Source organism: Anser brachyrhynchus (genome assembly GCF_964034855.1).
Source record: "Anser brachyrhynchus genome assembly, chromosome: 3".
Taxonomy (NCBI): Eukaryota; Metazoa; Chordata; class Aves; order Anseriformes; family Anatidae; genus Anser; species Anser brachyrhynchus.
Genome location: NC_137696.1, coordinates 2575896 through 2602412, shown reverse-complemented (window position 1 = coordinate 2602412; position 26517 = coordinate 2575896). Strand labels below are relative to the sequence as shown.

General features: G+C 36.7%; 1 protein-coding gene across 8 annotated transcripts in view; it reads right to left on the bottom strand.

The window, feature by feature from the left end:
• Positions 1-8746: 8746 nt before the first annotated feature.
• Positions 8747-26517, bottom strand: part of APLF (aprataxin and PNKP like factor) — a 37580-nt gene continuing 19809 nt past the window's right edge. For 6 of the 8 annotated variants that reach the window (XM_080587067.1, XM_080587069.1, XM_080587066.1 and 3 more), the window contains exons 7-12: positions 24799-25187; positions 23337-23408; positions 18480-18605; positions 16058-16104; positions 14714-14752; positions 8747-9756 (exon numbers count right to left, since the gene is read on the bottom strand). In XM_080587067.1, coding sequence (XP_080443193.1) covers positions 9551-9756; positions 14714-14752; positions 16058-16104; positions 18480-18605; positions 23337-23408; positions 24799-25187 — 879 coding nt within the window. In that variant the 3' untranslated portion in view covers positions 8747-9550. Of the gene's footprint in view, positions 9757-14713; positions 14753-16057; positions 16105-18479; positions 18606-20956; positions 21010-23336; positions 23409-24798; positions 25188-26517 lie in introns of all 8 variants that reach the window. The other 2 variants (XR_013949269.1, XM_080587065.1) reach the window with 2 other exon arrangements.

Sequence of the window (26517 nt, the reverse complement as noted above, 5' to 3'; positions counted from 1 at the left end):
CCTTCTAGAATAGCTGCTCTCTCTCTCAGGGATCACAACAGCCTAATGATAACACGTCCACTTCTCTTGCTCTGGTCTTCACAGCTATGGACTTCACAGTTATCATGAAATTCTGTAAGCTAGGAAATAATAGAGGTCTTTACCTTCAATTTTAGATCAATATAAACTTGCTTCCTATCCCTACTAGCCTCCCTGTAACCTCAAAAGAATTTATGGATTCACAGTCTCTTCAGCAGGACTGAACTCCTAAGGAAATGGGGTTTTGGCAATATACTGGCTGGAAAAAGCTTTTGCATTTATGTTCTGGAGTGTATATAGCTGTATTAGATAACAATTCTCAGATTAAGTACAGTTCAAAAAACAAACAAAAAACACTTCTAATTAAGCATATGAAAAGGCTAGCAAAAAGCTACTTTATCCATCAGACTAAAATGTGTAGACATGCTTACTACTAATACTGGAAGCTATGAGGCTGCAATCCTGAGGAAGTGAAGGGGAAAATTTTAACCTGTTCTTGAACAAAGTCCTTGGTTTATTTTAGTAAAGAATCCCAAACACTTTATTCAATAAGAAACACAGGGGAGCTAAAGAGAAGCAAAATCAACTGTGTGAAATTTATTGCTGATGTCGAACAGCTGATGTTACCTTGGTACTTTCTGGTCTTAGCTCCACAGGGGAGCCATATACTGCTACAAAATATAACTGAAGCTTTTGTTCAACCCACTGCCAAAATGATATATATTTCCAAGCTACAAGGAATGGTAGCAATTTTACTCTACCCACCATTTTGCTGATTAGGACAGCTGGTTCCTGCTCCTGGTGGAATATGAGAAAAAGCTGCTTCTATCCAAGGTCAAATGTATTTCGAAGATTCCAACTCCTTTCAATTCATTTTTTGCATGCAAACTGCCAGTGTGAATTTAAGGCTATACTAGTGTAAGTTTGCTAGATCTAGAGATCAAAGTCACTTATTTAAAAGATTTTTACTTCTTTTAGGCAATTACTTCAGAAGTGCTCTTCCTTCAGGTTTCCCTTTCCCTTAGTGAGATGGTACAAAACATAACCCAATGCAAAAGAAGTATGAAGAGAAGAGGTTATTACCTGTTGGGCTCTGTCCATGGCATTTGGAATGAGAACTGTTGCCCTATATGAAACACAGTATTTGGTACACTGGCTTTTTCCTATTCTCCTCCTAAAGCATCACACCTTTGCCTTAAAAAAGCATCTTGCCCAAGTTTGCGCAAGTGGGAAAGACTCCCAGCACCCTTCCATTCAGTAGAGACTACGAAGATCTGAGGATTTTTTCTTTTTTTTTTTTTTTTTTGTCTTCTGATGGTTTTAGCAAAGATAACAGTATTAAGCCTTCACTTCATCTGAACAATGTTTTTGTAGGAGCACTTCCTCAGCCTTTAAATAGACAGAATAAAAGCTTGATAAGCAAGATAATACCAGGATTACAATACTCCAAAACTTAAAGGAGTTGATCAGTAACAAATGTTGTCTCATAGCATTATTAGGGAAACCGGCATCTTTGGAATTTTTTAAGCAATTTTATCTCCATGTGCATTCATTTAAATTTCAAAGAACAACAAAAATGAGTTTATGACAGAAGTGAAATAATAAAAGAAAGATTCTGCTCATCTACACTAACTGCTTTCAATAGGCAGATTATAAGATTCCACCAAGTAATCTCTGCATCAAACTACCGCCGTAACTCACGCACCTTAGGCCTGAAAAAAAAAAAATGGTAAATTCTTTATCCACTTCCAACAACAACAAAGTATGATTAAATACTGTATTTTAAATGAAGTTAATAAGAAGCGCTTTTCTTCAGCTGTCACCTTAGCAAGTACCCATCTATTTTCATGACATATGGCTAAGATGTGTTGGACTGCTGCCACAGTTGTGATAGCTTGCGTTAGGCATGGTTTGGCATGTAGTCCGTAATCATTGTATAAGAGTTACACTGACAATGTGTGTGCGCTACTATGTGCAATACTGAGTTCAGTAACATCTCCTTTTTATCTTCTGACGGCTTTCATTAGCATAGATTAACAGCACATACTGGTCTATTTGCTCTAATCACACCTTCTCAAATTTGTAAAGAGTTTTTCTGAAAATCTAATCTGAAACAGACAAAACACCTCTGGGGATTTATTTTCAAGTTACCTGTGCTTCTGAATTTGTCTAAAAACGTTAGGAACCTTTTAAATTATCTACCAGCTGCACAAATTTTGAGCTCACAAATGTTACAAATCTATCAAATATCCAAGAAGATAACTGCTTTAGTTGTAAAGATGAAATGCAATTCTATTTGTGTACACAGACGAAGGAAAAGTATTCAAAAGAAATTGTAGAGTACATATTCATTATATTATTTGCTTGTTGGTTGTCTGCAAATGGTTTGGTTCAGTCTGTTCACTGCTCAGACATGATTTGTGAAATAAACGTATCATTCATTCTCAGCCTGGCATTTGTTCTCTGACAATTCATTGTGAAGATGATGGTCAAATGTTCAAGCTGTAGAGTGTATTTTCATCAGATGCAAATTTTTTGACAGAACAATCATTCTCCAAAATGAGCTTTAAGTAACCAGATGAAAAGCACCCAAACTTTGTTTCATTTGTGCCACTAAAAGCAAAGATGTTGGTTTAGACACTCTTCCCCAAAGAAACATTTGATTCCTAAAATCTGCACACTCATTCTCATAATTAAATCCTTCACAGTATCTCCAGCTTAGATTGCGATAATCATGTAATTGTTACACAGTTCCTTGTTTCCTTCTGTACATTTCAGAAATACACAACTATGAGATTTCAAGCCTGCTGAAGTCACATGGGTCACACACTTCAACTACATCTTCTGTTAAGGCAATGAAGTTAACTCTCTGGGACACCTGGCAGAAATTAAACAGGCTTTTCTATGGTTTGACTGGTTCTGTTGTAAACTGCTCTATAATAGGAAAGAAAACTGCTACTGCCTAATTCTACAAAAATTTCTCTCTTGTATTCAGAGCAATCAGCAAAAACAGGTCAGATGTTTGCAAAGGCATGGCAACTCCTAATATTTATGATAGTTGATTTTAGCAATATGCTGGTTCCCTGAGCAAGACAGAAAAAAAAAAAAAGCCCTAACTTCAATAACTATATTCCAATAACAAAGAATGGGCTCTTCAAGGCTTCCTGCTAAACAAAATGAAAAGTAGTGTGGGATAAAATTGCTATTGTTAAAACTTTTTTCTTTAAAAGCTTGTCAGCCTTTCAAAACAAACAATGTCAAGTATTTTCAAAACAGAAGAGTTCTATCCTGAGTGGTTGGAACACTTTAACAATGGAAAGTGTGCCAAAACAGAGTTCATAGCAAGATAAATTATTAGAATGACTATGGTAGGTTGGTATGAAACAGGAAACAACCTATATTCTTCTGGCTTGCCCTGTATTTTCCACCTGAACTGGCAGCATGGGTATACAGCCCACAGACTCTTCTTCTGCATAACAAAGGGAGCACTTATTAGACAGGCTTTAGACACCTGCAATGGCTGGAGAGGTGACTGCCACCACCAGCACAGGTAGCTGTCCTAAGTAGCAGAGAATCAGTGTTTCCAGGGCAGCAGCCCCTGTGTTTAGGCTGCAATGTCAGCACCAGTCCTTTGCTGCTATGATGTTACAGGAGTTGCATCTGCATGATACTACTAGCTCTTCACCAGATTTATGTGGTGGTAGGGGGGCTACTTATGCACTTTTGTAGGCGAGCTTGATTTCAGGTAGCATTTACTTGGTATTTACTGACACAAACAAGCAACTGAAAAACTATTTTGAGCCGCCATGCTGATAGATGTGTTTCAATGAGAGAATTTTACCTGAAAGCAGGGTATTAACAGATGCACAGACAGACGTAAAACACACATACACGGATACATTTAAATTACTAAGCCCTGTTGAACCAGATCTAGCACTGGTGTCCTTGTATCTCAGAAAAGAATTGCTCACTGCCCATCTCATCCAGTTCCATTTTCCTAAGAATGGGAGGACTATGTAGCTTTGGTTCTACCCCTTTTAGAGACAGCCATAATCCCTCTTGCCATCTCTGCAGCTATTTACCTAGTCACAGTTTTCTGACCAGTTTACATCTGCAACTTAGGTAAGTTTTTATACATACATGCAATATTTGACTCAGATCCTGGGCTACCTTGTGGCTGAAGAAGTAGGAAATTAGGTAGATACAGCAAAATCACTCTCCAGTGTTTGGATAAGAGTCACAAATCCACTGAGTGGTACTTGTGGCACGAGGTGGTCAGCATAGACTCTGCATTTCAGAGAGAAAAAGGTAACAAAAAAACCATGGAGTTGTACACTTAAATTTGTCGTACTTAAATGAATCGCTTGGAAAAAAAATGTGTTTTGTCCCAGTACTTTTCATACTAGTGCCATGAGAAGTTTTAGGGACTGGAAACCTATTGCAACCATATTATGTCTCAAAATTACAAGATTCATCTTGACTAGACGTGTATAAGTACCAAAAAAAAACAGTAAAGAAAAAAAATATGTAAGGCCTCACTTAATGAGCTCACTTAAATATGTTAATTCATTAGAAGCAGTAATTCAGAGATCCTGAACAGACTGAGAGACCGTGTTTCAATAAGCTGTTCCTTCACCTGAAAAGACTGGATGGGATTTAAGTCAATACAAAACCATGATCTTTTTCCAACAAAAGAAGGCAAGATGCAAACCCAAGCCAGAATTTTTGCTCAGGAGCCCTGGTACGCAATTTAAAATCGGAGGTATCCCAAATATAGGCTGCTGGAAGAGTTGAGGCTTGGGTATCAAAAGTTGGTAGTACTTCCATTGGAGGAGAGAACAGCTGTTCTATCAGCAAGAAGATTAGGAGTAAGAGATCAACTTGATCAGACCACATATGACCTCTGAGAAATGAAATACTTCAAAATTATACCTAAGAGTACTGAAACTGCTGCCTGATTACAATTGACATTTTAAAGCTACTACTGTTACAGCCAATTACAGGTTAACTTCATTCACTTTCCTAATGTGTGTAGGCCCATCTAAACATTCAAATTAATTTACAGTTTATTCATTTCTCTTCTTTGTATCATTTCAAGAAAACGAACCAGTACTGCTTCCAAAGAAAATACGTCACTGATTGAATCAGATACAAATAGCAATTCGCTTATGAAGTTCAGGCAATAACAGGATCCATTAGTGAAAATTAATTCAATTCATTTCAGATTTCTGTATTTCTCATCATGTCAGCTTACCGCATCAGGCTGCTGCTATATCCAGCTGCATTAACTGAAAAGGCCAAATCTGTGTTCTTCAGCAAACTTAATACAAAATTTCAATGGAAGCAGACAATTTTTAAAAGTTAAAAGTTTTTTTTTCTTATTTCATATAATGTATTCCCCCCTAAAGTACAGATAGACATACTTGAATTCCTAATTATCTTTTCCTCTATACTTAAGAGTGTCTGGGGAAATATCCTGCCATTAGTAATCAGATTCCACAGCAAGGATTTACGTTCCTTGTCAAAGTTATTAGGATCTCCATCTAAGGGCAGATAACCAGCTATCTTACTGATTAGAAATGTATATTTATTGGAAATTTCAATTAAAATAATGTTAATATCACCCCATAACACTGCTTAATAAAATGTGTATCCTGAGAGCTTCCTTTGCCTGGAAAAAAAAAACTTAGCCTGTATTGCACAATTGTAACAGATGTGCGATCACAACAGTTGTTTTCCCATAGTTATCGATAGGTGGAATCCGCCCCTGAACCAAAGTAATTGTGGAGATTTCTTTCCATACTTACAAGAAGGTTTGTATCAACATCCTTCTATGTAAGCTACAATTCTCCAATAACCATTCACTTTCTTAAACTTGCCTGTTGTTTGAACTAATGAGCACAGGAACACACCAAATAATTCACTATCATCTCACACCTCACAAATTGCTCATAGGTGTAAACCAACACAAGACTACAGGATACAGCCTTGTTCCCACTGCACACCCACAGCAAAATGGATCGGGCTAATGATTCAGATTAAAATGAACTATTTTTTGCAGGATTTCTTCCATCTCAAACACTTTGCAGCACAAACATACAAGCAGTTGTGCCAGGAAGAGACCAAGGACAGCACTTGGCAGCAGTATAAAGCTAAAATCCGTGAAACTACTCCAGTGGTACAGCCTGCAATTTTCTTTTTTTTTTTTTTTAAATCTGTATTATGCTAACAGGCTCCGTACAGTTAGGGAGGATTCTTCTACTTTAGGAAGCATCATGCTAGTGTGGAGCAAGAGCACTGTAGAGGAAAGGACTGCAAAAGTCATAAGAGAAGGCCCATTTCATCCAGCTGCTTTAAAAAAATGCAAAGACAATTCATACTTGGAGGAACTCAACAGCTGAACACAAGACAGGAGGAGAGAGGCATTCTTAAGAACACCTCTTCACAAATTCTAACAGCATGTGTGCTGGAAGAAAGCAGCAACAGAAAATTTGCCCTTAATGATTTGATCATCTTCAAATTTGTTTCAACTTAGGAATTAACAAGTGTTTTAATGGCTGAGTGTACTGAACATTGCAAGATGTTTTCTGTGAAGGTGACCATTTCTGAGAAGAACATGATACATGAACACAGAAGACACCCGCAATCTATTACTAATGCAGGAATTCTTCCACTCCAGACTTTCCCAGTCTGTGATCACGCAACACTCCCACAGAGTGAGACTGCAGACGATGTTTTCTCCAAGGGCAGGCTTGCATAGCTCTGTTGGTTTCAGTGGGCATGCAAAAAACTTTAACTTAGGAAAAAAACTTAAAACAGTTCAAAAAGAAGTCATTGAAAGTATATTAATATAAAAGTACTTAACCACAGAAAAAAAGGGGGGGAAAAAACACGGCTATTTCAATGTTACTCTAAGGCATTTATAACAAGTCACAACATTTTCCTGTTACTGGGCTGTAGTAATTTTGTGCAGACTAAGACAGTCTAATCCAGTAAAAGATTGGGTTCTACGCACTAACTTTATAAAGGGATGTATGTTTACTAACATCAGTCTGAAGTAACAACCTGTATTATTTAAAGTATGACATTTGTAGAAGCATCGCTAATGGGTTTCTTGTTAAAGTTTGACTGTATCTTATTTCTCCTGCTTGTCTCTTCTGGGCTTCATTTTAACCATTTTACTTTTACTTTCTTATAACTAGGTGCAGTGACTTTAGGTTTGGTTTCAGGTGGGTTGATGGGGAGGAAGAAAGTTTTGCATCCATTTTTTCCTGTTGCTTGTCCACATATACTATTTTCTATCACACTATGGTCCTTGACTAAGCAGTTTCATCCAGCTGAGAAGTAACGCAATGGTTCCCTAAAATACTATAGTTCATATCCAGAAAGGATTTATCTGTGCTACAGAAAAATTTTGCTAGTTCTACAGATTGAGTGGCTTTTACTGACATGGATCATTACTTCTCAATATCCAGTCAAAAGCTTTTTTGCACCGCACTAAGTCCTGCCTCACTAAGTCTGGATACAGCAAATTATTTTTTAATTTGAATGGAGGCAGGAATACAAGCAGAAAGAAAGATACAGAGTCAATGTATGTGTTATCTTTTGCATTCTTTGTTACTTCAAATGTTCTTTCAGAAACAGGAATTTTTCATTAAGGTAAGCTTCTGCTTCATTTCTTACAAATTATCTTACATCTCAGACTAGCAAGCAAAGCCTCAGGATAACTTAAGAGGTTTCAAAGGAACCATAACAGCATTAACCTAATGCTTTAAACTTAATTTGTCACATTCTGTTTTAACAACCAAGGAGTAAAACATTTGATGACATCGCTTGCTTTTTTGTTTGTTTTTAATTCAAATCAGATTGAAATTCCTCCCAAAGCAGTACTAGTATACTTACAGAATAAACTATAGGCAGAGTGGCTTTAGACTCAGTCCACCAAATTGTAGTGCATACCTGACTGACAACACTGGATAACTTGACATTTAAGTGTCTGGTAATTGTCTGAGCAGTCTCATCTGTACCTCAAACTGAGTAGTTTCGATCAATATTCAAATGTCTTGCAGTTATCAGTTCATTGATCTAGAAGGATAGAAATATATACTGCTGTTAAGGAAAATACAAAAGCAGCAAATACTCTTAACTTCAGTTACCCTTATACAACAGCTTTCACCATGATTTTTTCAGTCCTTAGGTATCAGTGATAAATCTTTACCTATCATGCAACATCAAGAACTACTTCTAGATAGAACCTAGAACTACTAGGTAGAACCAACTATGTTGCTGTAACTGCATAAACGTATTTTAAAAATACTGCAAAGCCATATTAAACAGGTAGGACATTACTACAAACATTGCTTCTTCTGAAGCCATGGACCATGGCATTTTTCTTCATGCAGTGCTTCATGGGACAGGCTGCAGAAAACCGATCAGCTGGAACACACATATTCCCTGAAGTTCACCTGCAACAAGCATTTCATCATCCAACTAATATGTTCAGGTATATTTGGACGCCTATTATCCCATCATAATTAGGCAAATTCACAGAGCCAAACAAGTATGCTAACCATGCTGGATTTCAGTATTATGCATCAAAAAAGCACCCCAAATTAACAAGGCTTCAGGCATCTGCCCTGAAAAACAAAAGTTTTAACTCAAGCTCAGCAAAGTTGTAAAGGGCAAGATCTTCCAACACAGCCTTTAGAAATCACAGAGACACAGTTACAAGCGTTTCCCACAGTATAGTACAAGTTTAATTGTGCAAAAATACAGTCATTAAGACTTCAGCTTTGTTGTTAACTGACCACAGTTACAGTGATTTACATGTACTGAAACTGGTATTGTAAGTGGAGCAAATACACCATAACTGGTGCCGGGACATGAGCAGAGGTTCAGTACATTTAGATACTGTTCTGAAATTATTTAGATAATCAGTATTTAACTACCGTACATAAAGACAATCAAATAAAAGACATCTAAAATGAAAGCTAGTAGCAGATTAATGAAATTTAAGGTTACACTAACTGTAAAGGACACATAATATGGCTTAGAGAGATTTCCCCAGTGATGGCCAAGAATCAGCCTGCAATACGGCAGGTATGAAGTCTAGCTCCTCTTCATTCCAGTATATATTGTGTTTCAGCAAAACTAAAGACTTCCTCATGTCACTATTTATTTCAAACACAGGAAGACAAAGCATTACAAAGCTTTAAAATTGTGTTTAAAACTGACACCCTAATGGTGTTGGAGAAGAAATAACTGAGAAATTTCTATTTTTAAAGAGTCCTACTGCAGCTGACACACAATATAATCCCAGAGCTTAATCATTTGGCTCCACCACTTCATAGAACAAAAATATCGCAAAATACACCCAAAAGGAATGGTATTGCTGAATCCCCTTAGCCCTGTTAAAATCTTCCTATAGTGCCTACATCACTGAGAATAAAGTAGTTTTCAATGCAATTCTTCTCCTTGCACATTTGAGTTTTAACATAACTGGATCAGACATTCTTAATTTTATTCAGTGCAGCTACTTTTTGGTCTTAACAAATCTATGTGCTTCTTTCACAAGTGTTTCGACATCTTCATTATCCTTGTCTTCTAAACTTGGTTCCCAATCAGAATCTTCATCAGTAGGTTCACACTCCTCTTCCTCATCGTCTATGAAGCTGTCATTAAGATCGTATTCATTTGGTTCACCATCATTGTCACTGTCTTCCTCCAAAGCCCTTTTTCCTGTAGGGACAGAAAAGTAATAATATATTCATGAATCACAAATGTAGAAATAAAAAGACCATCCAGAGACTATCTAGTTAACCTGTCTCTAAAAGGGAAAGAATCAACTAAAGCACCAATTCTGACAATTTTCGGTTAGATTTTCAAAACTCACGAAACATTTTACCACCTCTCTGACACCTACTGCAGTGCTTATCTGTCTAGAAAGCTTTCCCTAGTGGCTTAAATCCAAATTTCTCTTCACAGTGAAGCCAGAAGCCTATTACTTGTCTCTTTGCAGCATGTTTTATTTCATGTTTCTTTTTCTTTCTTTTTTTTTTTTTAATCTAGGCTACACTACCTTTGATTTTCCCCTTATCTGTCATGCTTTCTGTACATCTGATCTTTGATGCTCTTTTCTGGAATACAAGTGTTTTTCACAATGTCACGGCCCAAACAGAGCTCCAGGTAAAGCACTGACCATTCTGGACAGACATAAGGTACTATGTGCTTAACCTACAATCATCTGGTTAATAAGAAAAAAAAGAATCAACACTATGAACACTTTTCATAGCTACATTTCTCAAAATATTGAAAAAGAGCATTAAGATACCGCGTATTACAGCCCATGGCCTGTTTCTGCAGAACTACTACTTAAAGGCTAAGAAATGATGTAGCTGATTACCCTTCATTGCACAGAACACAGTATATTACAAATTACACTTATTTTCTCTCTCCAATTTACAACGATTCCACGTCCCTACTCTGTCCCCTCCAGGGCACAGACTGCAAGTCCTCCCATCCATGTACTGTGTCCAAGTATAATGTCCATCCTCTGCTCCCTGTGCAACATTATCAGACACAATACTCACCTGTTGTCTCTAACCGTAATTCTCTGAGAGCTGTCACAGAACCAGGCTGGTTTCAAACAACTGTAAACAGAGGCCACATTTTCTACTACCACTTTGAAACCAGTATATGGCCTCCTAACTGCCAAACCAGAGTTTAAGTTGATTAGCATACAACTTCCTGGCTTCTCTCTCTAGTCTCTATGATCACACCCATTATTCATGATTTTCAAGAGCCACGTATACCCCGAGACTGGATCCCAGGGTGTGCAAGTTTCTAAGTACTATTTAACTTCTGTTTATCTTGAAATGAAAACACCCATTGTCACTGGTATTAATGGTATCAGATTTACCTTCTAAGCAAAAGACAACAAAAAAGGAATACACATTGCAGCCTACTTCTATATATAAACGTTAAGAAAGATGTATTGTTTGGTGTCTGACTATTGCTAGATGGCTATTTTGCCCCTACATTTTGTCTTCATTCATACACACAGAAGCTATTTTATACTCTCATTCTCTGAGAATCTTACACAGCTTTTATTTCCTGGTGTTTCCTGAGGCTCTCGTGACAGAAAATAATCTGCTAGACCCCTCACCTCTTAAGTTCTCAGCTTGGATCTACACTGGATAGTTTGTGCTTCCTTACTGAACAAGGGTTAAGGAAATGCCAAACACTGAACACTTCTTTTCCAAGCTGAATGCAGCCTACCTGTTTCTCAGTTCACTTAGCCTATTTTCTTATACAGTCTTCTAACCTTCTATCTTCAAAACTTATCATTTTGCAGTGCATTTGCCTTCTGCCTTCATACTATTTCACAATATTCCGTATTGGCAGGAATCTAAGACTAATAAACCTCTCTTTACAAGGAATGGATGCTGCTCGCTTCACATTCCCAAGCTTTTTTTGGACAGCTTGTCTTGCAGTATTTCTTTAATTGTTCAAATATGTTGGCAAATTCACCCATTTAAACCAATTCTGCTATTTGGAGCATTGATTTGGCAGCAGCTTTGTACAGACACTACCATGGCGGTAGTGCATTCTCCTTTTATTTATCAGCAGCTGTGAACTTTCAACAAGTTTATTCCCACTGCTTCCTGATTTTGATAGATTTTTTTTTATTTTTTTTTATTTTTTTATTAACATGTTCTACAAGCTTACACTATCTCCCTTTTTTCACTATTTCAATTTTATTACGTGTGCACAGTTTCTCATTAACCACACTGCATTAATATGCCGATCATGTTATCCTGTCCTTAAGTCATATCCCTGAGTAAAACCATATTCATTCCTCTTCTCAGCCTCTGTATGTTTTCCTTTATCTTGCGTAGAGATAACCTGTCAACAATCTCATAAAGATAATTTGTCTGTTGTCGTTCTGTCAATTTTTGTCATTATCTGTCATATGAAATTATAGATACATATTTTTCCTCAGCTGTAGACCCCAGTCCAGATCAATTTTTATGTCAACCCTAAGTATTTCTTAGCAACCTGAGGTCAAAGCCCCAGATACTCAAGCTGTGTGCATGTGGTGATCAAAAGAGAACACCAGTATCTTGCGTAGTCAGATCCCATCCTCTATCAGTTGCATTTTTCACTAGTGGGAACATTAGTATTCCAGAATTATGTTATCGTCTGATTAATGTTTTATGATCTCTAGCAATTCTCATCCAAGGATTCCTAAAGCATTTAGAGCATTAGCCAAGTCCCTCAAAGATGCACTATTTTATGCGTAAATTGTGTTATAGAGACACTGAATGACCTCCTAGAATAACGTCGGGTACATGTGACAGCCACAGATAGAAGTTGAGAAAAATTCCTAAAATTTACATTCTTTGAACGATTGACTGTGCACAACCTAGCAGAAAATCCTGAAAATGCCAACTGACAATGTGAGCTGCAATCCACTATAATGCTTGCTGGTTTGTTGTCCATCAGTCTTCAGATGAAGTTAATCACTTCCATGTTTATCCATACCAGCAGAATTTCTTATACGAATCCCAGCCCATGGTGTTACAGAATCAATCGTCTCAGAGGGGGAAAGGTCATAACAAAGATGCTAAATATGGCAAGAACAAAATCCCTCTTCTCAGATTACACTTACAAAAATAAGCCCAAGACCTACTTAGCAAAGAAAAGCCATTCTTCACTTTCACAGCACTTCAGGTGGTATTTTACAATAGAAATAGGAATTCTGGCAAAGTATTCATTACTTCCATCAAAATACGTATTTTGCTGTTTTCCTAAAAACGTAGGAGCATACCACATTTTTCCTCCCTGTAGGTCAATGCTTTTAGGTTCTTGTAGTGAATAATGCATTTCTTTCCATATCTTCACACTCCACCTCTTTCTGTTACAGTTTAATTCAGCCCTATAGCCCCCAAAGCAGCTCATTAAACACAATTCCGCCTTTTCTCTGATACCACATTTATAAAGATGACCTTGAAACTTTCTCTTGAAATATAGGCTCCATAGGGAGACAAGCTTACTGACCACCTCTTTAAAAAAAAATCTGGAAGTTAGTTGCTTAGCTTGCTGGAAAAACTAGGAAGAAGTGTGCAAGAGAATGCTGCACGATCCACAGCAATAGCATGTCATTCATCTAGGTACTGTCAATTTAGTAGTAACAATTTAGTGACAGCACCAACTCTTTTTTCTTCTTCTTACTTTCTCCCTTACATTATAGCTCCCTTGGATTATATCTCACAACATAGATCTCATTCCCTACAAGCAATTTGCAATCCCTTTGGTGGCAATTAGCCTAAAGACATTAAAAACTAAACATGTCAAATGTCACATAGTCAGTATCCTTTCTTCATGTCTGCTGGAATTTAAACATATTTGCATGGAAATTAATTCTGCCGTGCTCAACAGTGCAGCAGTGCCACACAGCATGAAATAAAGGTTAATGGAGCCCTGTCTGTCTGTGTGACCTTGCATGGCTTAATGTGGCTGCCTCAGATAAGAACTTACTGAGTCTAACCTTTTAAGAGCTTTGCCCTAAAGAGAACTAAGCAAGTTAGTCAATAAGACTTTGGGGAAAAAAGAGTCAGCATTAAGAACAGTATTTTAATTAGCAAATTCCCTTTCGCTCCCTGTGCAGAGAATATGATTTTTTTTCCTGGTTCTTATTTAGTATGAAGAGTTGATTTTCACTTCCATGTTCAAGCTTCATGAGTTCACAAGATAACTCTTTTCTATATATAGCCATTCTTGACTGGCCACCTGCTGGGAGGTGTGCACATGGTATCTACCATTCATGTAAGGAAAGTGAAGAGTGAATATCATTAGACTTTCAGACTGCTCTTTAAAGCTCACTTTTAAATTATTTTAGAAAGCTTCACACATGGAAGCTGAAACAAAAGAAGTCTGGAAACAGACCTGAAGGTTTTAAAAACCTGGAGTCTGTACACATGCAACACATAAATTAACATTGTTGACAGCAGCAAAGCAAGCTAGGTGCACTGCTGGCAAACAGAAGATATATTTGGATAGAGTTTTAGAGTTTACATCATAAAGAGAGCCTGTGCTACTACATAATCCCCACTGAAGACTTGAAACTGAAGAAAGAAGGATACGTATGTAGTCTACAGCAAAAGCTGCCCCCAACTCAAAGGCATTAACCTTCTTCTACACTTCAGCCCTAACAAGACAGTACCTCACTTGAAACAGATACCTCAGAGTACATACAAGAAAAGCTCATTAGCACAGATATTATTTGATAGTTAAAGGACAGTGCAACACAGAAGGAATATATAATGGTTTGAAAAGCAATCACTCTTCACAGAATCTTATCTAGTTGTATATGAACTATCAGGTCCTTCTATCCAATTACAACCCTTGTATGTATGGAAAGAGCATACAATTTAGCCATGTCTTTTTCAAAGGTGAAACATCAGTTTGATTTCCTGTCTGCTTCCAGAGAAGTACAAGTATGCTCATCCAGGTAGCTTAGCACAAACTGAATTTCAGCACTACTATTTGTAAAAAAGCAAGCAGGGTTTCACTGAAGCGAAATAATAGTTTTTTCCTCAGGTAAGTATTATCATCTGCATGACTTTTAAATGACCCAAAAAACAAAGCAGGGTAGACATGGATGCGCCCATTCACACAATTAGAACATACTAACCATTCTTTGAAGTTCGCTGTCGGGTTCGTCTGTCAGTTCCTAATGAAATAAAAGTTACTAGTGAGGACAGAGTACAATCTAGTAGCAGTCATTCACATAGACTGTGAATAAGCAACCGATCTATTAAAACGAACACTGCAATGAGTATGCCATGTTCACAAGAGCCCCCCCCCCCCCCCCAACAAAAAACTATTCTGTATTGAATGATTCCTGAGAGATTCACCAAATTAACTTTTTCTTGCCATTATAAACCATTCCCTCCCCACAACGATCTCACTAAGACTGGTATTATTAAACAAAAAATTCAAGTACTTCAAAGTATTTAAGCATTTTACACCATTGCTTCAGTAAATGCAATTTCTCCTTACTAATGTCATAATCCCAATTGTTTAAGTAAACTACATGATCATTACGTGTCCATAACTGTACTGCCATGAGTTGTTCTTTATTGCATTGGGATTTCACATGGAAAAAAACTCCAAGTGCAATACTCAAAAAAAAAGTACAAAAATGCAAATTTCGATTTGAATTCTTTAAGAACACAGAAAACAAACAGAATCTCTCTATATTTTTCAACAATTATGGAAATAGGAAAGACTAGTACAGTTCAGAATAAGGAATCAAATTCAGTTTTAGTTATATTAAAGGAAGGAGGCATTCTTGCTATTTTTACTTTAGAGCATCACAAGACTTAGAAATTGTGTTACCCCAGAAATTCCTATCAAAATAAAAATACAAAGCAAGAATGAAATCTCAAGATATAACACTCCTCGCAGCTGAAGCATTTCTGTGTACATATTTTGCTATGGGGACAGGAGAAAACAGGAGAAAAGCTGTAAAAATAATTTATTGCAGTATCCATTCTAAATGTTGAACACTTCAGTAGTACCTACGCATATTCCCAGTTTTCATTCTTATACTACAGATCTGAACAGAGGGGAGAGATCTGGTAATATCACAGCATGCCATGTACATGGTATATGTATAGCCATTCGTGAAAATATTTAGATGCCGTATGGCGTTGGTTTTTTTTCCCCCAATATCTAAGATACAAGAGCATACAAACCATGTCAATTCTCTGACCTATCTTGTCTCACTTCAGTCAATAAACACTTGAAGTGAGCGCAAGTCTGAAGTGGCCAAGCAGCCTTCCTTATTACAGACAATGGCAAGACCTCAAGCTTAAGAACAGCAAGAGTGCAATGCAATGCAGAGTAAGTTACAAATAGTGTTTTTCGTTTCCAGTATCTTACAGCATTGTAATCCAAAATTTTTGTATCCATTGCTGGTTTGTTCCCCCACATACAAGCACTTTGAATTCTATTGAACAAGGTGTGATATTACCTGGAGGTGCAGTGTGCTTGTATTCCAGCTTATGCTGTGGATTCTTCCTGCAAATAAAACAGCAAAAGCATGATTTGTCACTGGAGGCCCAGACCTCCTTGGTATTTTGTGCATATAGTCATAGATCAGAAAGCAATGAACGTCCTGAAACGAGAAATTAACTCATCAGCTAATTAAACAGTTTGGGAAAATTGCAGCATTTATAAAGAATTGATTGTCTTAAAGGACCACACAGGAAGGCCACAGGAAGAATTACTCCTTTCTACAGTATGCTGCTGCAATCCAATAAGTTCCATTGCAACTTTGCATTGTCTTCTACAGAAACAATAGCATCAGAGCAATGAAAGAAAATTTGAAGCCAACATGCTCTTAGACCTCCAAAATATGCTCCCTTCATTCAAACTGTGACTAACACAGGTAATCAACACGCACCAATTTAATTCGTCCCTCCCACACCCCTCCCAAAACATTTATCCAATGCTGGATAAAAGAAATTAACTTAGTTTAACTTGTGTTGTGCTTACCTTGTTAGCATACTACAAGGCTTTTCTCAGGACTGCATGCTAAAAGAGTTTCAATCCCATTTATTTTTGCTCCAAAAATTTAGATGTTTCTAACTTTTTAAGAAAACCAGTTCAGTTAGGTTATTTTCTGCTTCTGAAAATAAATAGCAATTAAAGACCACTATTCCAAAATGACACTCCCTTTGGCACTCCCTGAAACTTGAGACGAATTTATATAACTGCAGTGTGCATATACTTCACAAAATACCTTTGCCACAAAGACTGCCTTTGTAAAACCATTTGCTTATGTGTTTTATTCTTCAACAGAACAGAATAAAGTTACTCTTCAGCTAAAAAAAAAAAAAAACTTATTTTTATCACTGCTTGTAACAAATTCAGAAACTTCAACCAGATTTATAATTCTACCGGTACTGCCAACCTGAAGTATATTGTGTACACATTGATATTTATCTGAATGAAAAATGGAAATATTGCTTCCTACAAAAAAAAATAGGCAGTTTTTTTCTGCACCATTTCAATGTTTTATTACCATCATCAGTATCAGACCATTCAATCCTAAATCAAGACATCATGTTTAGATCATTCTCTCAATTACACTCACTTCAAATAGTAGCCAATAAATAAAGACAACAAAAAATATAAGAAAACTCTTCAAACTTCATCTGTTGGTAAGTTTAAAGAATTAGCATTGTTTCATGAATGCCTCATATTCTCTACCCCAAAAGAATTAAATACAGATCAAGAAGTCATGAAGTTATATACAGCACAGAGGTTGTCTTTTCTCTGTGTTTTGTTTTTGGATAAGTAACCACTGCACTGCTGAAAAGCACATTGGTAATTTCATTACTGGCATAAACTTTTTTTCTGCATTAGCTAAATATAGTATTTTTTAAAAAAAAACAACTACCCTCTTTTTGTTACTTTTCATAAAGCCACTCTTTAGTATTATCATCATCATGCTTTCTGGAAGAGATTGTAGAAAATGCTCAGACATGATCTCTATTAAGAGCAGCTGTAAGTTTCAGTATGCTCTCCCAGAAGTGCTATTTCCTCAGAAAATAGGCTTTTCTCCATTGTGCCAACTACACAGTAGCCATTAAGATTCAGATTGAATATTAAGAACTATTTCTTTACCATGAGGGTGGTCAAACAGTGAATCAGGCTTCCTAGAGAGGTGGTTGATGCCCCAAGCCTGTCAGTATTCAAGAGATATTTGGACAATGCCCTGAATAATACGCTTTAACTTTTAGTTAGCCCTGAAGGGGTCAGGCAGTTGGACTCAATGATCTTTGTAGGTCCATTCCAACCTAACTGCTCTAAGATCTGCTAAATAAAGGTGTAAAATCTAGACAGTAAAGAAAAAAATATAGTAAAACTGTATTTTTCAGAAAATCAGCAGTGCTTAGAAGAAAGTGCAACACAGTGAATTCTGGATTCTACACTGCTGCTACCTGAATTATGCTTTCTATCAAATACTGATAAAAATAAAATAGAGCTTTTGTATAGTCTCAACATGCTTTATCAAATTTTAAACTAAAAATGATAGATCACGAAAAGCACGTAGGAATAAATTGTTTTTGTAAAAGAATGGTTAGCTATACAATGAGAAGTGAAAAGGGTCAATTTCTATGCTACTGAATACTTTACAGAAGTCAAGAATTCATGTTTGCTAGGCTGAAATCACTACCAAATGTTTTGCAAATATTTTGCTGCTCTGGAAGTAGCAGTCTATCCACAGTAAACTTTGGAAAGCAGCAAGAATTTAAGAAGAGCCATAATAATATACTACCCTCACGAGTTAACATCAAGAATTATTCATTACTCTAGCATCACTAACTCCAGGGGAGAACAGTCTTATTCTATAAAATATGGAAAATTATTTATTTACTGCTTCTTACCTATAACAAGCGGTTCCATACGGACATTCAGGACGGTTATCATCGTTACCTTCAGTTAAAATATCTGTTTCATGATAATCATCATCGTTAGGGTGACTGAACTGCTGAAAGTGAATGGGATTCTTCCTGCAAAAAGATGAATACGTATATTGAGAACTGACTGTTCTGTTTAAACATGACAAGTGGAAATAAGAATGGCATTACTGAGTAAGTGGCAACTCGTTTTTTGATCGTTACATAAATAGGAACTTTTACTGTTTAACTTTATGCAGACCCACTTTCAGGATAACAGAAGTTAATTTTTGTCTCAGCACGTGCTCCACAAGAAGTTAAAATGGAAATTTTCCTATTTGCCTTCAGTTTTTACCTTTCAGATCTCCAACACATGCACAACCTACTGAAGTAATCATACAGCATGAATCTTGCTCAGTGGCTGACTGTGGAGCTACAGAAGCTTTATATAAAGCTACTAATGAAGCCTCAACTTGAGTCAGAAGGGCCAATGTATGGTAACTGCAGAAATGTAGACTCTACACACTTGGGAGATTATGTATAGCTTCAGACAATCTGTCTCAACTACTACTTCTGTTGCATATGCAAGTTATTACTCACTTGAACACCACCACATTACTCCTAATGTCCACTGGACAGTACATTGACCATGTTGTCAAGACTGCCGTGGCTACGATGACTTTTTTTTGAGGTATCCAATTATAATCTGAGCAATAAGGACAGGAACTTGTATGGTTAGGACCTAAGGGCTCTGCACATAAGCTGAGTCACAACAGTGTAAGCAATGAGAGCACATCCTTTTGTTCTACAACACTTACACAGTTGAATCCACAAAGAGCAAGTAGTAAATACACACAGATCACTGAAAGAACATTTTAACTGCTTCTAGTCAATAGGTTTGCATGCACACCATACAAGACAAGGCAGCTGTAAATGCCACTTAGAGAACAGTTAGCTTTATAAAACTTTAAGTGATGATAAAAAGAACACAGAAAAACAACTGACTTCATGAGAAATTCATGTAACAGACCAGAACACACTACAAAAATTATAAAGTTAACATACTGTTACTACAAGCAAACCTACTTTTTCCCTATGATTTCTTTTAGGAACACCTTTTCCAAGCATAACTTTTAAAAGCAGGGAATATGAGATATTTTAAAAAATGATTTTCCAAAAGACTTCCACAAACACTTCAGTGATTTACCATACTAACTCTCTGAGTATATAATCTTCAATGTGTTTGTGCAAATTATAAAAGTGAACTGCTTGCCTCAGGCAAGACGAGTGACAACTTTATATTGCAGGATAATTACTGTTTTAATTTATACTTGTTACAGCTGCGTTTATAAACAAAGCCAGGGAAAAAGCTAGCTGCATATAGAGCTTCCCAACTGTTCACAAGTATTCTTTTCTTTAAATTCACAAATACCTGCTACGAACTTCATATGGAACAGCTGATGTTCATTTCAGCATTTCAACTACCACCGCAAGAAAAAGTTGTTCTGTTACAGCTTTGTAAAATGATTAGTTAAGCACTGTGAGCTTTACTAGCCATTCAGGCCTCCTTCTAGGCATTTGAATAGGATTAAATTTCTAATATCAATATTTTTAGACCCCATTTGCCTGGTATCTTTCACTCAAGGAACACAAAAAGCAAACTGAACTCTTCAACGAACTAATTATGAAAAAATACAGCATCCCTTGGATATATTTACACAGGTGACAGTTTTCTCATCATGGTCTTTTCTGTTAATTTCTGCAACCTACAGGATAAGTAAATACTGTTTCACTAGAAATCATTGCAAGGTTGCATTTACTTGCCACTTATTCCAGCATGAGTTCTCAGGAAATGTCACTTCTTATACCAAATTCAGGCCTTACGGAGCTGACTGCTCATTTCTTTTCCCATTTAAAAATAAATGAGATGAAACCAAATCGTTTTACTTGCTCTCAGTTCTAAATGCATAAAGCTAAATTAATAGCAAAATTTGCAAGAACTTAAAGTCATCTGAGACATAATTAATCTCCTCAAGGGAATATGGAAGCAACTAATGTTCTGTGAAATATTTTTTGTGTTTTTTTTTTCCTAGAATAAGATAAGATACACATTTCATTGCATTCACCGAGGAAAGAAGGCCTAATAGCTACCACTTAGACAAACTACTGTATTTTAGGAGATGCACATTTCCTTTCAAAATATTTCTTCAAAACCTACTTGAGCAACAAAGTTCTTATTTTGCTCCTTATTAAAACAAATCCAAACAAACCCCAAGAGAATAAGGGAAGAGGGAAGAAGAAAAATGAAGGGGTTTATATGTACATCCCACTTACTAAATCCTTAGGCTTACGATTCTTTGGGGTGGTAGATGATGTTCCACAAAATGTGTGTTATCTATGGAGCATCTTAAACATGTTGTACTTCAGATGCTCAGGATTAGTACAAACGTCATCTTTTATCTTACCTTTACCTGGATAACTTGTGCTTATTCCACTCCTATGTGTTGTCCAATGATATCTAGCAAAACAAATATAAGCAGAGATGTGCATAGCTTGTATAAAGTCAGCATCCCATCTCGCAAAAATCTAAAGCTTACGTGCACATCTCTTCCCTTTTATTAAGGGTTCCGTTTGTTTTGAATTTTTAGGCACTAGATATTTAACCTGTTGTAATATTTAGATATTACAACTAAATATGCTACAACTTGAGTTGCGCTCCTATAACTGCTCCCTCAACTTACGCTTAGATTTTGGAAAACAGTTTAGAGAAAGGCCTGCTGTATGCTGGGAGTAGCAGCATTAGGTCAAAGCAAGAGCAACAAGTAGGGAGGACACAACGGCCAAGAAGGGCTAAAGGCCAAGAAGCTGTCATCACCTGCAGCTCACTGCCTCCTGCAGCCATCACCCTTGTCTACTGATTGTCTGGCAGCCTCTTTGGAATCCACTAGCTTATGGAAATGGCAGAGAAAAACTTCCAAGCTGGAAGGTACAAATATGTCATCCTAACCAGAAAGCTTTTGGAGTGGATCCAACAGCAGCCAGGTTGCTGAGGTTTATATGCTGCCTAAAAGCATATTTTAAGAATAAAGTTATGACAGATTTGCATTCTCATAAACAGTCATATTAGCACACCCCACAATTACTGCAATTTTGCTATGCTTCACAGGAGCTCTGAAGTTGCAATGCAGAAAACCATGCAAGTAGAAATGACAAGAATCAGTGAAATTGTCTCAAACCCAAGTCGAATATTGCTCAGTGAAATATTTAGGACAGCTTTTCATCTGTGAAACTACCAAAAGTAACTTAAAAGTATTCCTAAAAATCAGAAGATGGGGTTTCTCCCATATCTCACTTTTCACAATCACAGAGGCACCATTCACATAGGACACACCTAACGTTTATTTTCTCAGCTACTACAGAAACTGATAGAAAAGATGTAACGGATTGCCAGCACTAGCTATAAAGCCATAGAATTCAAGCTTGAAGTTATGCCACAACTGTGCACATGTACTATTTTTGAGTTCCAAATTGCAAGTTTTATTAGAAAACAGAACTCAAAAAAAAAAAAGAAATACAAGTTTTCAGCTGCTGGATTTACAAGTTTAAGGTGAAAGGAAAAATAATAAGTTTTCATAAACAAAGAGCAAAATGTTTGAAACAATGCACATACAAATCCAAAGGTTTATTGTGCCCTGCTCTGACAGCTATGGGAAAAAATTATACACATTTAGTCAGAACACTGTAGTGCAAACAAGCAAATGAATAAAAATATGGAGAATTGTGGGTTATAGTTTCAGTGATGAAGGTCTACCACACCTTCTAAGCGACCCTTCAAAAAGGGGGTTGGCTTTGGATCTTTTGCTTGTTTGTTTTACATTCCTTCTTCTTCCAACTTTGGAAAAGCAAGCAACAGACAGGAAAAAGAAGAAAAGTATTCAAAAAGCTAGCCACATGACAACAAATACGGTTTTGTACAACGTACACAGAGCACTTCGCCTCCTAGCGGTAACAGCAGTTTGTTACAGTTTGGTAAAGCTTCAGGCTATCTCAGAAGCAGAATCCAATACTGAAATACGATGACAAAAAAGAATCTCTGGAATGAGACGTGGATATCAACCTCAATTCTTTCAAAAGCATTGTTTCCAAATCCATAAATTAGTAAACTGAGCCACAGGTTCAGAACTATTTCCAAGATGTTTGTATTTCTTAGAGAAATCAATAAAAATAATAGAGCTAGCATTTAACCCTTTCAGATCAGGCTGTTTTACTACACACTTACCAAAAGTGCTCTTAACAGGAGCTTATAAAATAAAGACAAACTCTGAAGAGCACTTAGTCTATGAATAAACAACATTTTACGAATAACAAACATATCTGACCGGAGAGTATTTGCAAAGCCTAAGGATTTCAAGAGGGTTGGTGGTCTGGGGTTTTTTTGTTTGTTTTAAAACAGATTTACTTCACCCAGAAAAAACTTCAAGGAAATGCCACAATTACCAAAACAACACTCACATAAGATGTTGGCCCCTGCAGAGCAGCTTGTTAGATAGTGTTAAAAGATATTTTTCACAGGGCTAAGCGATGGAGACAGAAACCAACTACCCATTGTACTCAAAAGAGCACTCAAGGCAGCTCCTCTTCCTTAGGAACTCAAACTATTTTTGCTCAAGAAAAATGCTACACAATGAAAAATTGAATATGCTATAGATTATTTCCTTTAAAGCATCCATTCACAATACACTTTAAGTACACATTCTGTTAAAAATACAGGTAACTGAAATGACTTGCTAATCTCATAAAGTTTCCTCGAAGTCAAAGCTGATGTTTTTGGTACTTCATACTTACAGAGTAAGATTTTCTTGTGTATTATTCCATGACATGCTTTTTCTTATACCGTGGTACTTTCTGAAAGTATTGCTGCCAAAAGTTTTAGAATAAAGACCTAAGAACAAACATGCACATGCAGATTCCTATTCCACACAACTTTAACTAAAATTTCCTTTCTTAAACGTTAGAAATCATTCAGTATATCAGAGCATTAAATCAGCTTAACCCCCATACATGGGAAAGCTAGCCTGAGAGGAATTAAAAGTAGCTGGGCAAACTAAATGACGCATTTGTACTATTGGATCAGCTTAATTGTCTAACATTTTCATTATATTCATTAAAGGCAAAAATAGAGGTACATGAAAAAGATGCATGAAAACTAGAAATTTGACATGACTTAACACAGCAGCTTTAAGCTTTTGATTTACAAAGTTATTTGCACATTGAGCATATACAACAATACATTTACTTATGCTAGTCACTGGTCTTCCTACTCTTCAAGCCCCCTGAAAATCACTGGGCCCACCGGCCGCTTCCTGGATTAGCCTCATCTTTTGTACTTCTGATTTATGTGGTTTTATCCAGAGCTCGAAGTTGCCTTCTACAACAGTTCTCTGGCCATTGGTCTGGCCTCAAAACCACCACTAGGTTTGACTTAGCAACAGGTGGCGCTCCAAATCTTTTTCCAGGCAGAAGAAATTAGCAGGAGTGCATACACTAACTTCCGATGTTTTAGAATTCCCCTGGAACATCTGTGTCACACGGAAGATATGTACGACAGATCTTTCACCACAAATTGAGTGTTAGACAGGGAAGAAAAGAGATTTCCACTTGAAATACACCAAAGAAGCTGACCAGGTAGGGGTTGAAAAGGAATATGCAAGTATGCTTATTGTATTCCCAGGGAAGAAGTAGAAGCTGAACAAGAAAACCTGACTGGCGAAGTTATAGTAAAAATAATTTTTGATTACTTGGGGATGATAAGACAGTATTTTAAACATTCAAATCATAAAGCATGCAATTACTTCAATAAATACAACTCTCTCCTGTAAAAGTTTTATCTGCTAATAAAACAAGCCTACAGGTCCTATGTTGGGCACCGCAGCCATTTACACCTCTTTTCCCTGCTGGTACCTGTACTTGGCTAGTACATGCAGGTTTGTTATTTCTTTTCTTTTTAAAAATGGACCTTTTTTTTTTTTTTTTTTTTTATTTCCTACAACACTTTGTTTTGTAATTTGCTGAAGTACTTCATCCCTCTTTTGGGTTTTATTAGCAGTTAACAAGACCTCCTGGCTCCTCCTTTTACACTTTTAAAGCTGTATTTACACCATTTATTTCTTATCAGTCCCATGCTTACCGAAAGATTTTTTTTTTTCCCAAATCAAACCTTGCAGTGACATTCTTGTTTTCTCTTCCACAGCTAATAAGTTACTTCTTAATAGTATGCTAACTTAAGCTAGTTTTAATTTTGTTTTACCTGTAACAGCCTGTTCCATACATGCAAGGTGTCCTCTTACGCTTGATCTGTTTGGAGCTTTCTGAAGCATCTACAGTTCTGGTTGTATCAGAAATTTCAGTCTCATAATCCAGATCTGCATCAGGCTCATGAGTCCCTTCCTGGGCACCAAAATATTGGGAAATCCTGCCCCAGAGAGCTTGTTGGCTTGTAGAACCAGTGATCTGTTCTTTGTTTTCTGATTCCTCAATTCTATTTGTTTTATTGGAGATCTGACCTGTTGTTTTAGACCGTTTACTATGCAGCTGCCTATCATTTTTCTCCATAGCACTTCCAGTTTTTTTTGTTTCAGTCTTGCCATTTCCTTCCATGTTTCCCATGGTACTCTCAAGAGGAAATCCAGATGCATTCTGTGGAACAAGGTTACATTTTGAACAACCTGAAAATTTACACTATTCAGAATTAAAAGCATTAAGGTCAAACTCTATCCCATGTTGTCATTCCAGTTCTCAAAATCTTCTTCTCCACTTTTCATAGTCAAAAAAGCTGCTACACACAGCTGCCAAATGGAAGGTTTAGGTTAAAAATCACACACACAATATACAGAAAAACTTATCCTAGAATTTCCATCCTCAGCTGTGGTTCCCTCACAACATGCATAAGCACCTCTCTTACCACCTCAACCTGTAAACAGTCTAAGCATTTTAGTTTAACTCTAGATTAAAAGTACTGTTCCTTAAAAATGAATGTGGGTTATACATGTGAGGATATAGTAATCTAGAACATTCCTGTATGAGAATCAATTTTAATTATTAAGTGCCAAAATATATTGGAGATATATATACAGATTAATATTATTTTTTTTTAATGTGTATGAGAGATATATGGGAACCAATACATATACACCTTGAGCTTAATCCTTCCCCGAAGATATCTGCAACACTTCAGCTCATGACTTCAAAATAATAAAAAAAGCTTGTTGGGCAAAGATAACAGTTTTGACAAATACTGCATTTTAAATTAAAAATATGTATATATAACACTGAAAGTAAGAGACACTTGCTTCAAATAAAGAATAGGAGGAGAAATAACCAAGACAAAAACAATGTCCCAGTAACCAAGACATTATCCGGAAGCACACCTCTATTGAAGGCTGAGCTACTTTGATACACTACGGAACTATTCAAAGGTTTATCCTCTCTACAGTTCCTTCTCTGAAGTTCCAGCTCCAGTAAACTTATACTTCGTTTTCACTGATGTGTTTGGCAGGGACTGAAAGTCAGCTGGTAGTTTTCTATTTGATCTTGTCCCTTTCAATGCAAATCTGACAACATGTAAACCACAACTGAAGACAATTATATATGAACAGCAATGTGATTAAGAAAGTACAAATTCAGCATTAATATCAAATGGTCCTGACTGCAGTGTATTTAGTGAGTCAACTCAGGGACAAAGATGACTTTTATGAGGCTCCCAAACTAAATGCTTAAACAATTGCAATTTAGGAAGTAAGCCTTCAGGTGCAAAACGACGCTTTTTCTAACTTGCTGCTCCCACTAGTGACTTCTCACTACTACATGCTTTACTCTCCTTAGACATACAGAGGAAGATGATTCAACACTATCAGAGTTCTTATAATGACTCATTAAAAAACTGTTCGTAATCATGGAAAAAACAGCATTACTTGCACTCATTATAACGTGTCTATGACTGCACTGCCATCTGGTGGATGGCTGGCAC